Source organism: Electrophorus electricus, chromosome 4, assembly GCF_041902795.1.
Source record: "Electrophorus electricus isolate QZ-2024a chromosome 4, ASM4190279v1, whole genome shotgun sequence".
Classification (NCBI taxonomy): Eukaryota; Metazoa; Chordata; class Actinopteri; order Gymnotiformes; family Gymnotidae; genus Electrophorus; species Electrophorus electricus.
The window spans coordinates 33399979-33413972 of NC_137500.1; the positions used below are offsets into that span (position 1 = coordinate 33399979).

Genomic DNA, 13994 nt, shown 5'->3' on the forward strand with positions numbered 1-13994 from the left:
ATTATTAACATGCCTTGTATTATAGATTCTCATTTCACTAACAAGAAGAAACTATGTCTGTAGTGTTAATGCCAACCCTGATATCTTCATATACAGTTATTATTATTATTATTATTATTATTATTAAAGCTATTTATTACTATTTATATCCTAGGAAGACAGATAAACACAGTGGACAGCAAGACGTCCATGAGCAAAAACATAAAGGTATGCTTGTTGTTGTTGTTGTTGTTTTTTATTTGTACCTTTTTTTTTGCATGTTTGGGTTATTTTTGTTTGTTTGTTTTGTTTGGGGCTTCTGGGTGGCTTCTTTTTTGCAATTACAGTATCAAGGAAAAAAACAATCCAGATTTTTGTTATGCTACACTGCTACTTGTGGAAAATTTTACCTAGTAAGTTAATGGAAAAAAAATTAAATAGCTGCACTACCATTAATCTACTGACAAAAAGTAGCTAGTTAAGATAGAAAATCTAGAAAAGCTGCTTGTAGTTAGCTACTCCCCCACAATGACTGTAATACAACTAAAAGCAGAATTATATACTTATACACTAGCACAGTGTATAACTGCAACACTGACTGCTGGTTTAATGTAGGACCTACACTGCAGTGACAAGTGCACCTTCAATTAGTGCATAAATTATTTAGAAAAGTATAATGCTCACATGGCTGATCGTGGTCCAGGGGAGCTCTCTTACTAGCACTGCCTCTTATCATGATACGTCTCTTTCACTTTGAGATGGAAATTCATGAATCACACTTCTGGACAAATGTGCTAGGATGTATTGTCTTATAATGCATTTGGGCCATCAGATATGCTACTGTGCTAATGAAATGAGACATTCTTGTGAATCCACAAATTTGTACAATCAGGTCTGTTGATATGTATCATTTACAATTTTATTAAGTCATGAGTCACATTAGAAATGCGAACAAAGTGTCTTTACAAAAAAGTACAAGCCATTGAAATAAAAATTCAAAATAGTGGCCATTTGTCTCAAACTTGTATTATAGGAATATCAAAAATTATTTGTCTAGGAATGTTTATGTAATGTTATGTAAAGCTCTCATCTCTGCTAAACACGACACCTCTGACATTTGCCATAATACACCTGTAGTGCCTCAAAATGATTCAATCGAGTTTAAATAAAGTGAGAATGTTCTTCCACACAGCTGAGAACACACAAAGAAACTAGCAAAGACTAGAAATGAACTGTAAAAAATTTGTAAGAACAAAGCAAAAACAGAAATATACTGTTTGTACGCATGTCCAGAATCAAATGGAGAGGATCTTCACCTGGTTAATGTCACATCCCGAGGGTTCACGTTATACTGGGCCAGTGATGGTCCAAAAGCCACCTACAAGGTAATGGTGACTCGACTCCAGGATCACATCTCGGTACTGCAGAGAAATATCACTGACCACCACCTCACTCTTCAACACCTGGAAGCCAACCAAACCTACTATATAGAGGTTACCGGACATAATCTTAAAGGACAGGTCACCCGCACCTATAAAGGCATCATTACCACAAGTAAGATTGTCACTTTAAGTAATAAATGTTTCAATGAAGAATTTCTGTTTACATGTACCTCACAAGATGAGGTGAATCATCTGCTTCTTACATTTTTTAAGATGGGCTGTATTTCAAAAGGAAATAAATATAATACCGTCTTTTTCCCCAGTCACTATAATCCATTAAATAAATAATACAGTAATAATGTATTATTCTGAAGTGAACTTGACATTACAATAAAATGTTGCATTTCATGACGTGCTTAGGAATGATTAGGGGATTAAGGGCTAAAGTAACAGTTACTGCACAGACACAAAGAAAATACATTGGGAAATGTTTGTCAGATTTGAAACAATTAGTGTGTGAATAAGAGAACTGTAGCATAACATTGCCTCATATCCTTTGTTTATGATCAAAGATATTGTGTATATAAACACAACACAAGTGAGCCTTAAATTTAGAACATGGATTTCCTGTAATGTCAGTCTAAAACATTTGTCTTCAACAGAAGCAGCAGAGTTAAAATTTGTTGCTGGAGCAGAAATAACAAGGGTATTATCAACTGCACCACTGAATAGACCAGACATTGGTGAGTAATTGGAGCTCCTTGTTGTCACTCTCTCTACAAAATTTGCCGTTGCTGTTTAATCTGAAGCCTGGCTTGGCAGGGTGTGTTAGCAGTGCCTGACATGCCAAAATGTGATTGATTTATTCTTCATCAAAACAAGTTAATAAATCATAGGCACTGTGGAACAGCCTCAGAAACATTTCACACTGGATGCTGTCACACAAGATGTTAGACCAGAATCTGAGCGCAAAATAATTTGTTCCCTTTGAGCTGTGTTTTATAAAAAAAGACCACATCATTTGTGCCTGCAATATTTTTCTTTTTAATTTATTTTTTTAAACTATTTAAAGGCCTAATCAGCAACTTACAAGAGCAAGAGGGGGTATTGGTGTGATAAATTTTTTAAATTAAAGATGAACTTCAGGAAATGAAACTTTCATGACTTTCCCCAACATGGGGTTTCAGGGCCTTTAACCCACTTACATGTACAGCTGTGTTCCCCTTCCTGAAACATCTGGCCTACCAGAGCAGCTAGATCACTCTTTATGTGGACTAACCATGTTGTCCTCTTCACCTGCATACACAGGACTGTACAGGAAAAAACTAACTTTATAAGCACTGATATGTTGCAACTGATATGTTATCAAGGTTTTAAATGTTTAAAAACATCACCTTGGTAACCCCCAAAACAAACAGGAGTGCAGTCTAATTAGTTTCCGGTGTTGAGTATGTTGCAGTTCATTATGTGGGCTAATGGATCTTGGTATTTTTCTTGACATTTTTGTTTTACTTTCCCATTATGCAATAACATGAGCTGAGAAGTACTGGAAGTGAACAGACTAATGTAACATAGCTTAAACTTGTATACATTCAATTCCATGACAGTAGTTGCATCATTGTATATTTTATTATTACTTTATTTTCCATTGTACTTTCATGGTCGTTGTACTTTTCAAGCTGATACTTAACCAAGGAGCAAGATTCAGAAAATATGAGAGAGCCTCATATTCAGTCAAATACTAAAATTGTTTCCCCATGAAAAGATGGCAATAGGCTACTCTTTCAGTGAATAACTAACAGGTTGGCTGAATATACACCATTGTTTAAATGCAGTACTTTAAAGTATTACTAATGTTTAATCAAGCTAACACAGTCATTCAGCTAATATTTAAATCATCTACATTCTTTACATATTTTTTTACGTTTTGGTAAACCAGCTGACATCACTAACTCTCTCAGCCTCTTCATAATCCATCACTTCCTTCTTTTGCATGTTCTAGTTAATCAGCTTGCAGACCCATGCTCACTTGATTATGACTCCGGACTGCAGTGCAGAGACTATGAGGCTAAGTGGTACTTTGACAAACAGATCGGATTCTGTGCCCAGTTCTGGTATGGAGGTTGTGAAGGCAATGAAAATAGGTTTGAGACCGAGGCACAGTGTCTCAGACACTGCATGAATACAGGTAGGGTCCCCTATCAAATGCTTTAGATGTCACTAACTAACCTTTAAACTGATTTTCTGTCGCTGTCCCACTTCGCTGGAAACAGCTGAACAGATTAGTGGACTGAGGAGGGTTAGTGGGGATTCTGTCAAAACAGCAAATGGGATTCCAAACAATTGATAATGTTATTTCGTTTTCTTTTAATACTTTCACAGTGCTGGAGACACAACCAGAGCAGAGTGCAGACAAGATCAAATCAGAGGTCTATCCAGCTTCAGCTCCAGGTTAGACTTACAGGAAAACCTCTCAGCAGTTAATACATCCATTTACTGATGGGGGGGTGGGGGGGTAATGCAATGGCATACATTCAGACAGAAGACAGCAAGAAGATAATTTATTAGCAAGTGGTCTAATGACATGATTCAGTCTTGTCTTCACACATTCATGTAGAAAGCATCAACCCTTAGTGGCCAGGAGCAGTTCCATTGTGAGTGACCTTAAACACAGCAATTTTGTAAATGTTTTTCACTTTAATAAATTATGTTGTGTTTAATTCTACTGTGGGGTCACGATGTTTCAGTGATATGAGATTTTGATCATTTCTCCAAATGTAACATTTTTTATGTTTATGTTTTGTTCTCATGCTTCATAAATGCTCCTGTCAGTTGACTCTTTGAACAGTGTTTCCAAAACGCATCACAACTAAAAGATTATCTTTTAAATGGTAGAGCAACTATTCACTGAGCACTCTATCATTTTTAGGATGATCATATCACTGCAGTGCTTTTGGGAAACTGTGCCCAGAACACTTTTATTTCATTGTAGTCTTTTTAGAAACATTTTTGTTCCTTTTTACTTCACGAATGAACCAACCTTGGTGATTCTACCTTAAAAAAGAGAAAAGGTGACAAATCTTAGCATAAAATAGTAAAAGTAATACAAATAGTAAGTTAAATTAGAAAAATGTTGGCTTTGTTAAAGCATTTGCTTTCTACACATGGATTATTTTAGATTATTTTATACCTAAATTTAATTTTCTTTTAAATAGAATGTTTATTATAGAGGCAAAGCACAGGTAATTAAATAAATTACTTTAGAAAATGGCAACTTATAAGACCTAATTAATGAACCAGAACAAGTGAAATTTCATTCATTTAAATACCTTAACCTACTTGTGTAACAGTAATTAATCCACTATGGAAATCTTTTAAGGAGTCTGTGTTTATTCTTTTATTCTATGAATAGATTTTATGAAAATTATATTTTGAATATAGTGCAGCAGATAAAATACATTAAACATCCACAAGGATATTTTAATCCAGTTACTATACAGTAATATTACATTAATGAAGATATTTAGAAAATGTTTCAAATTACAAATTATTGCTATGGTATTATATAATTTAAGAATGTATGATTAATACTATGCAGTTATTGTAAAACTGTTAGAAACTCAGAAATCACCAGGCAGCATAAAAACATTTTTTGCAAATTTTAGTAGAGTATATCCGACAATACAGAATTAAATCTTTCAGCAATTTTTACAGCACAGATGAAATATAATAGCAAGATGATGATGATTCTCATTATTTTTATTATTAAACACACTGGGCTTTTCTGTGTTGCTTCTTTAACTACTGATAACTTTTCCAAACAGCAGCCATCCTCTCAATGGTGGACATCTGTAAAATGCCCAAAGACGAGGGCACCTGTGCCAAGTTTGTTTTGAAGTGGCACTACGACTTTGCCAGCAAGAGTTGCACCCGCTTCTGGTATGGAGGCTGTGGTGGTAACCTGAATCAGTTTGACACACAGAAAGAGTGTGAGAAGGCATGTGGAAAAGGAGGTAAGACATGGAACATGCAATAAATATGCGAATCTGTTAGTTAGAAGAATAGCCTTTTATTTACAAATATTGGGAAAGAAAGTGTTAATGGTGAATATGCTGCTATCTGGTATCGCCCAGAGGAGAAAGGGTTTCTCTTTTCCAGTCTAGTTTCTCTCTTGGTTTCTGCCCATGTCTTGTCCAGCTGTTTTTGTTTGCTCCCTAGAGGTCTAAACTTGGATTTGTCAGCATATTTAGTGATGATGTCTATGTGAAAAAGAGCTAAACAAATTAAATTAAACTGAATGCAGTGGCATTCACCAGGGTCCCCTCAGCTTTGAATAAGATCATGGGAACTCTTTAGGAGTTTATTTGGCACTGACAATGCATAACACAGGCACGCGCTGTGATTTAGTGAGTGTGATAATACACAGTTTTACAAGTAACTGCAACCAACACTAGAACAACTGAAGAATATAAACATTTGTGAATATGTACTTCAGAAAAGGTGTGGTTCCTCAGCTAACAGCTGAATTATTGTGTCATTTATTTAAAAAATCATGTTTTAAAGAACTTCTATATAATGTTCGCTCTCCACTGAATATAAATGGATTTAATAATCATTAAAGCAAAATCTCACCCCTAATGAACACAATATTCATTTGAAAATCTACAGGGGCAACATCATAAATAAACCACCATATGTTAAAATGTCTTTTAAACATGCAGATTCTATGCCATGGGAAATTTTGTGTTTTGTTGATGATTGTAAAGAAAAAAGAAAAAAAAACCTCAAGCATCTAGCATCAAATAAATCAGGGCACAAATCCAAGAATCCATTATGACTATTATTACTATTAAGAACTGCTGGAATGGTTTTGCAGGACCCATGAGAACAATGTGTCCTTGAATAGCTTTACTTTGACACTGATATAAACATGTGGGAAATATTTATCAACAGATATTCCTCTTCAAAGTTATAGGAGCAATAAGTCATTTTTTCCAATGATTATTTGTCACACTAGGAACCTGCCATTATACTGACACCTAGTCAATTTACATACACGTGCTGATGTAACCAGTCACAGGTTCTGCTTTCTCCTTTCAGATGGTGAGATGGCTATTAGTAGCAGCTTTCACATTCCAGTCTGTGTGACCACAGCCGTCTTGTAGTGCAGAGGGGCATTTATTTGACCATAATGTTTCAGAACCAATCTGTCATCTGTTGGCCATATGTAGTATAACAGACCTGTGGTCTGCAGCCTTCATGTTATAAGATATATGCAGTATGTAGGCACAGCCTTTATGCAGTGTTTATGCAGCATTATGCAGTATTTATGAAGTATTATGCAGTGTTTATGCAGTATTATGCAGTGTTTATGAAGTATTGTGCAGTGTTTATGAAGTGTTCTGCAGTCTTTATGCAGTATTATGCAGTGTTTTTGCAGTGTGTTGGTCCATCTGGCTGTGAAGCCTTTGGGGGACTAATTTAGAGTTTACATTTAAGCTTTAGAATGATGCAGTTTCAGTGTGTGCAAATCAAGTAAAGGGGTGATTCACTGCTGTTTAGTCCTAAACTATACAAATAATTAGACATTAAAAGTCATTATAAAAGATTGGTTCAGATTGCACCATCTCAGCCTGAGATATTTGACTTCATCAAAATTACATCAGCTAAATAAATTTACTTTTATACACTGCATGAGTGCATTCATTACAGAACTCCATGAACACATTGTGGATTAGCACACTGTGGATTAGCAAACTGTCCATAAGAACACTGTACCTGCCATGGACCTACATTTGTAGCTACTCAACCAACCTCTCCAAGGTCAAGACTTTTCCAACTGTGTGTCCTTATGTAGGCAAATGTAGATCATGTAGGTCATTTATGACTATTTTCAGACTGTAGGAGTGTTTGCACTTTACATTCTTTACATTCGTGTGTTTGCTTTTTCAGCCACACCTGTTCAACAAACACCTGTTGCTGCTGCAGTGAGAACCTAAGAGGACACTGAGGACGCGCCACACAACCTCTGATAATACTCAGAGGAAAACGCACCGAAGCCAAGATGCCTGCACTGGATTCTGCCACATGAAAACTTTTAAATTAGTACTTTTCCACAAAAGGAAATAAAAGAGGAGACTGGTTGCTGCATGATATTATTGTACTGGTGCTACATAGATTGTTGTTTTTTGTTTTGTTTTTTGGATGTGTGGGTGTATGTATGTGTATTATTCATGTTTGTTTCACAGAGCACAAGCTGTTGTGTAGTAAAACTCAAGGGCAAATGAGTTTTTTATACTGTTTTTAAAACAAAGCCATGAAAGCTTGACGAAAGCCTGTCAGTAAATCTGGTTTGTTGTGAAGCGGGTTGTTCACCTGGGGTTTATTATGAAACATGTTGTTCACCCAGGGTGTTCGGAGCAGACTCTTATTTTAAACCGCAAAGGCTCTCCATATGCTCTCATTATGCTTCCACTGCTTGTTTGCAAAAAATGTTTTGTTTTCTCTGGTCACATGCTGACCTCGTACTCCTACTCATAAAAGGTAAGATGTTTTCATTTAAAGAACCCACATTGATGTTTACACTTATTTCTGACTCTGGCAGAGTTAAAATTCTAAATAATCACAACTGTCATCTGCTTTGCCACTGAAGATGAGTAAAAATGTCATGCGTTTAAATGAAAAATGCACCTCTGGAACCACTGACTCAAAGCCAAAAATGCTCTGGGAAAAAGAACAAAGATGAAAGATAGAATGTACTTGTCAAGCTCTACTTTTTTAGTGGGGATATTAGGTATTTTTCAACTGTGTATTTCATTAGAGAATGAGAAAACACAAATAAATCTTTATATTAACCATTGCCCTAGGGTGTCTTTATTTTTCTGACCATAAAGTGCCATGGAAAAACAGATTTTTCAAAGAAACGCTGACATTTGCTTGGTTGGATGGTCCAAGGAAACTGTAAGCCATCAAAGCTTAGAGAGAATAGCAATATTACCAACTACCAAATACTTGCTGGTCTGTTTGACTCTTAATAACTGTGAAACAGTTCCACAATTTATGTGGAACTGTTCCACAATTTATGTTGAGCTATGATGTAGCAAATGAACACTGTGACTCATTTGGGATGAAATAGTTTAGAAAAATATTTTCATTTTTTGTTTTATTTTATAGGTTCTGCTTCACATTGTAATGTAATTTCCATGACACAGACCTGTGGCAAACTGAAAATCACAATAACTCTTAACCAAATTTGGTCAGGCTCTGTTTGCAGTGGGGGTGGGGAAGTTCTGAGGAGGAGGGAGGCTCTGTGCACTTCCTCGTGAGTTGAGCCAAGCCCGCAGCTGTCATTTTCCTCTCTGCTTCTCAGTCCCACAATTTTCATTGCAGTCGAAACTGAGCCAGAAGCCGGAAGTACAAGAGGGTTCCACATACACTCTGCACACTTCTACTGAATCATCTGCCATGGCAACAGGAGCAAATAAACATCAAAAATACAGAAATGAACAATATTTGAATTACATGGATTTGAAATTTGTATTTCATTACAGTAGATTTAAGTGAAACAATTCATATGTTATATTTAAGATAATTTCTGAATTATTAATTTTGTATTTCAGTAAGAATACTACAACTGACCTACATAAAAATATAGATATTTATTTTATAGCATATATGTAACAAATGCCTGAGTGCTGAAGGGCATGGAGCAGAACGCACAGACTCTTTCGACGGAGTGAAACATTTAATGACACAAAAACATATAGGCAATGGTGGCACTCACAAATAACATTAACGATGCACACAGACACACTTAACACTAACGCATTTAACACAGGCTAGACAAATATGATTACGGGTATATTATATATATATATACACACACACACACACACACACACACACACACACACACACACACACACACACACACACACACACACACACTTGCTGTGTAATTAACGGGTATTGTGTGTGTGTCACATTTTAAATCTATAAAATTCACTTGATATTGTGACTTCTCCAGATCTCATATATCCAAGTCTGATTAGGGCCTGTGAGACAACAACGAGTTAAAACCTACTGGGATTTAACCCTAACCTGACCTATGAGTAATTGCAAACCACAGCCTGGATGTAATGGGAATGTTATGGCTGTTCATTAGCAATGAAAATCAGTATTAGGAATGATGTAATTATACATACAGTGGGGAAAATAATTATTTGATCCCCTGCTGATTTTGTAAGTTTACCTCCTAATAAAGACATGAACAGACTATACTTTTCATGATAGGTTTCATTTATCAGGGAGAGAAAGAATATCAACAAAGAAATCCAAAATAAAAACTTTAAATAAAGATTATAAATTAATTTGTATTTGATTAAGTGAAATAAATAGTTGATCCTCAAGCAAAACGTGACGGTACTTAGTGGAGAAACCCTTGCTGGCAAGCACAGAGGTCAGACGTTTATTGTAGTTGGTCACCAGGTTTGCGCACATCTCAGGGGGTATTTTGGCCCACTCCTCTTTACTCCAAATCCTGAAGGTTTCGAGGATGTCGCTTGGCAACATGAAGTTTGAGCTCCCTCCACAGATTTTCTATGGGATTAAGGTCTAGAGACTGGCTAGGCCACTCCAGAATCTTAAATGAGTTTCTTATGCCACTGTTTTGTTGTCTTGGCCGTATGTTTTGGGTCATTGTCATGCTGGAAAACCCATCCACGACCCATCTTCAGTGTTCTGGCTAAGGCCAAGAGGTTCTCATTCAAGAGCCTACTGTACATGGCCCTGTTCATCAACCCCTCAATGCGGTGAAGTCTTCCTGTACCCTTAGCAGAGAAACAGCCCCATAGCAAAATGTTCCACCTCCATGTTTGACAGTGGGAATAGTGTTCTTGGGTCATATCCAGCATTTCTCTGCTTCCAAATACGGCGAGTCGAGTTGATGCCAAAGAGCTCAATTTTGGTCTCATCTGACCACATGACATTCTCACAAGCCTTCTCTGAATCATTCAGGTGTTCATTGGCAAACTTTAGATGGGCCTGTACATGAGCCTTCTTGAGCAGAAGGACTTTGCGGGCACTGCATGATCTCAATCCATTACAACTACAGAAAGGAGGACTAGCGACTTACAACAGGAAAATCTTATGGTGGTTCCACTGAGGCAGTTTGTGCTTTCTTGTGAAAAGACTATTTATAATAAGCCAACATCAACTGTTACATTCACACCACCCAGAAACAGCTCTCAGTCACTGCCTCTCATTCAATTTACTGTTTTTTTCTTTACTAACTCATAAGATGAAAAACCCAACATCACTTCTTCCATGAACCTTATTTAAAGAAATATACACGTTTAAAAACTAAAGAAAAGTAAACTAATATGAGTATAGGGGAGAACAAAGAGAGAATATATTCTACAGGATAGTTTCATTACCAACATTTAATATTATGGACACAAGATCACATTCAAATGTGTTAAATATTTTATTATAAAACATAAAATAATTTTACATTTATAAAACATTTAGAAATGCATTTATCATTTATTGTCCAAAACCATAAAATCAGGGGAAAAATGATTGAAGACAACATGATGCCAAACACCACAGCAGAGATATTTCAGCCAAAGGGGCAGGTGTGCAAAGAAGGCAGGTGTGCTAAGGGGGCATGTGTGCTAAAGTGGCAGGTGTGCTAAGGGGGCAGGTGTATCCAGCTTTACTGGAATCTATCAGCCCATGAGAAGGTACCAAGTGGTGGATGAATATGTGCAGCTTTGCTCTGATACAACTGCAGGTTGGTGGCAGTCTACAGTTATTATTCTGAAAACCGTCACTTTTTAGACACTAAGCATTAAGTACTTAGTGCAGCCAAGATAAAGGAAATGAGACTTTTCCCATAATGCTTGAAGTGGGAGAACACAGAACAAGCTCATCTCCTCTATGCAGGATCTCTCTAGATCATGCAGAGTTCTAGGGCCTCACCTGTGGACTTCCATCCACACCCCATGGACTGCTTATGGGACTTAATTTAGGGGACTGGGATTGACATGGCAAAGCCTGATTCAGGTATCATGGAACCTCATTGCTTGGATTTGTGAATATGAGAAGTTTCTTGCTGGATCCAAGCATGACCCAGTTTTATCTTCCTGCCAAAAGATGCCAGATTTTTCCAGAGACAGCTTTTCTGGTGAATCTGATGCTTACATAGAGGGAGAATGCAAAATAATAAAATAAAAGTTATTATTATAAAGAGGGAGTTGTCAGCCAGAGGAGGATGCCCCCCCCCTTGGTTGAGGTTTCTTCCTCATGCTCTAGAGAGTTTTTCCTCACCACTATCACCCTAGGCTTGCTCACTGGGGGCTTGGGCTTGGACATTTGTAAAGCTTCTTTGTGTCAGCATCTGTTGTAAAAAAGGTCTATATAAATACATTTAGTTTTTTAATTTTTATTATAATCAGGGACAAATGGGCTTGGTCACAACTTCCAATGCCAATAGTCTAAATGTAGTTATTTACAAAAATATAGACTGCATGTGAAAGCAGTTCTATGTATAAGAGCAGACGTAATGATTGATACTTTACAAACATACGCTGGATGGAATGAGACATTTCTACATCTACAAAGATGCATGAACTATGATGAGAAATATGGAAAAAGTGCAAAGTGCAAAAACAAACTTAAGCAATCTTGAAGAGCTTGATTTGTAGGGGATCAGAGGTGCAGTCACTTGCATATAGGGAGAGAAGCAGGGTAGAGAGCACACAGCCTTGAGCTGCACCAGTGCTCAGGGGTAAGTAGTTCTGTATGTGCTTGCCAAGCTGTATATACTATTTCCTGTCTGAGAATGTCAAGATACTCCTCTATAAGGCCAGCGGTCTCGCTACTATTTAACTCACTGTCTTCAGTTTACTTTAGGAAAGGGGGTGGTTCTAAACATGTGCCTCCAGGGCAAAATTTGTTATATCAGCATCATTTAAATTAACAAGGTGCTCCTTAGATCAGGCCAAACAGAGAGTGCAAAGAGTAGTTTGCACTGTTTTTATTTTGTACAAAGACTGCTTGGGTCTGCACAGCTGGAGGTAATTATAGATTTTAAAACATCCTGTTTAAAAAGCAAATTTGTCCTTGTGCTTTTGTGAAGGATCCATACATGGACTATAGGACCAAAGAGGTAAAGAAAATAAAAAACCTCATAGAACATTTGTCTGAATAAGTATACTATTTAAATTTAGAGCAAAAAGAATCTTCAGACATCTGTATTGTTCAGCAGGAAAGAGTTTGAAGTGATCACTTTTTAGGACAAATCTCTCAGCTTCTCCAGAGGATCTTATAAATTCCCCCATTGATTAAATAGTAAAACCAAAGAGTCTCTTCAGTCATCTCACAGTTCCAACCTCAGCCCGTGACTCATCTTTTCACATAGAAACATTTTCTCCTAAAGCAGCAGAGGTTTAGTTTACCTAAATTCAATAAACGCTTTATAATAACCCTTTAATAAACTGTTTAAGTCACTGAAAACATGCTCTTTGAATGTAGTGTTCTGTTCTGGGCATGAAAATAGTAATATTGGCATCCTGACTGAGATTTGGGTGAAGATTTGAGAATCTCCGCAGTAGAACCAAGGGTCAGCTAGGGTGTGGGACTGCAGGTTTTGTGGTCCAAGTTTGAAAAAGTAAAGTAATACTGTACTATTCTCTATTTGAATCTTAACCAAAAAAAGAGAGCCTGCAAAAATTATGCACATTTTGATAGGGAGATGTTTCTCCTGAGGAATAATGCATTAAATAGGAGCCTAATGTTCTTTCTGAAGTCTATAAAACATAAAGCAGCTTTAGCTGTAACAAGAAAATCTTATTTACAGTTAATGAGAGATTTAATCTGCCTTCACTTTGGTGATTTGAGGGTACTTAATTACTATGCCATGATGATTAAGGAATAATGGTTTTTCTCATATAAAAGGTTGTTACTGTCCAAAGAGTAACCTTATCGATGCATTTAAGGAAAGTTTTCTGTCTTTTTTCCCTGTTTGAACACAGGAAAGCATGTTTTAAATGACATCTGTGATGAGTTTCCTAAAAAAAAAAAAAAAAAAAAAAAAAAAAAAAAAAAAAAAAAAAAAAAAATAACCCTCCTTGAGCTTTTGTACATTGGCGTACAAGCTTCACTTACTGGGTGATGATTTTGAATGCGAATGACTACTGCACTTACTGACCAGCTCAGGCTGGGGTAGGACTGCCCATCACTAGAGCACATACAGGAGAGAAAAGAAGCTTCACAACACTGTCAGTAATAACAGTGACTAATGTGACATTTGCACACCTGGCTATGGGAAATATAAAGGATTGGAAACTGTGTATAAACTGTGTATAAATAAACACATTCAGTGAGGCTTGGCTATTTAAATACAAGTTAAAAAAAAAAAGAATATACATGGGCTACATAAGCACAAATACTGTAGTAAGGAATCTCATTTGGCATTTCCACCCAAGACTTTATTTATGCATTTTCTTTTTTTCCTTAAAGGCTACAAAACAGCTAAGAGTTTTAGATGTTAATATTTATGGCAGTAAATGAAAGCCTCCTGGCTGGCTAGCATATATCCACTATTAGCATGAACTGTGCTCTCCGGCGTTT

At 36.6% G+C, this 13994-nt stretch overlaps 1 protein-coding gene across 11 annotated transcripts in view; it reads left to right on the top strand.

The window, feature by feature from the left end:
• col6a3 (collagen, type VI, alpha 3) overlaps nucleotides 1-8220 on the top strand; it is a 68674-nt gene extending 60454 nt beyond the window's left edge. For 8 of the 11 annotated variants that reach the window (XM_081713358.1, XM_081713362.1, XM_081713360.1 and 5 more), the window contains 7 exons: nucleotides 155-207; nucleotides 1273-1533; nucleotides 2024-2104; nucleotides 3364-3549; nucleotides 3744-3812; nucleotides 5186-5374; nucleotides 7314-8220. In XM_081713358.1, the coding sequence (XP_081569484.1) occupies nucleotides 155-207; nucleotides 1273-1533; nucleotides 2024-2104; nucleotides 3364-3549; nucleotides 3744-3812; nucleotides 5186-5374; nucleotides 7314-7360 (886 nt within the window). In that variant the 3' untranslated portion in view covers nucleotides 7361-8220. The remainder of the gene's footprint in view (nucleotides 1-154; nucleotides 208-1272; nucleotides 1534-2023; nucleotides 2105-3363; nucleotides 3550-3743; nucleotides 3813-5185; nucleotides 5375-7313) is intronic. The other 3 variants (XM_081713361.1, XM_081713363.1, XM_081713364.1) reach the window with 3 other exon arrangements.
• The last annotated feature ends 5774 nt before the right edge of the window (nucleotides 8221-13994 follow it).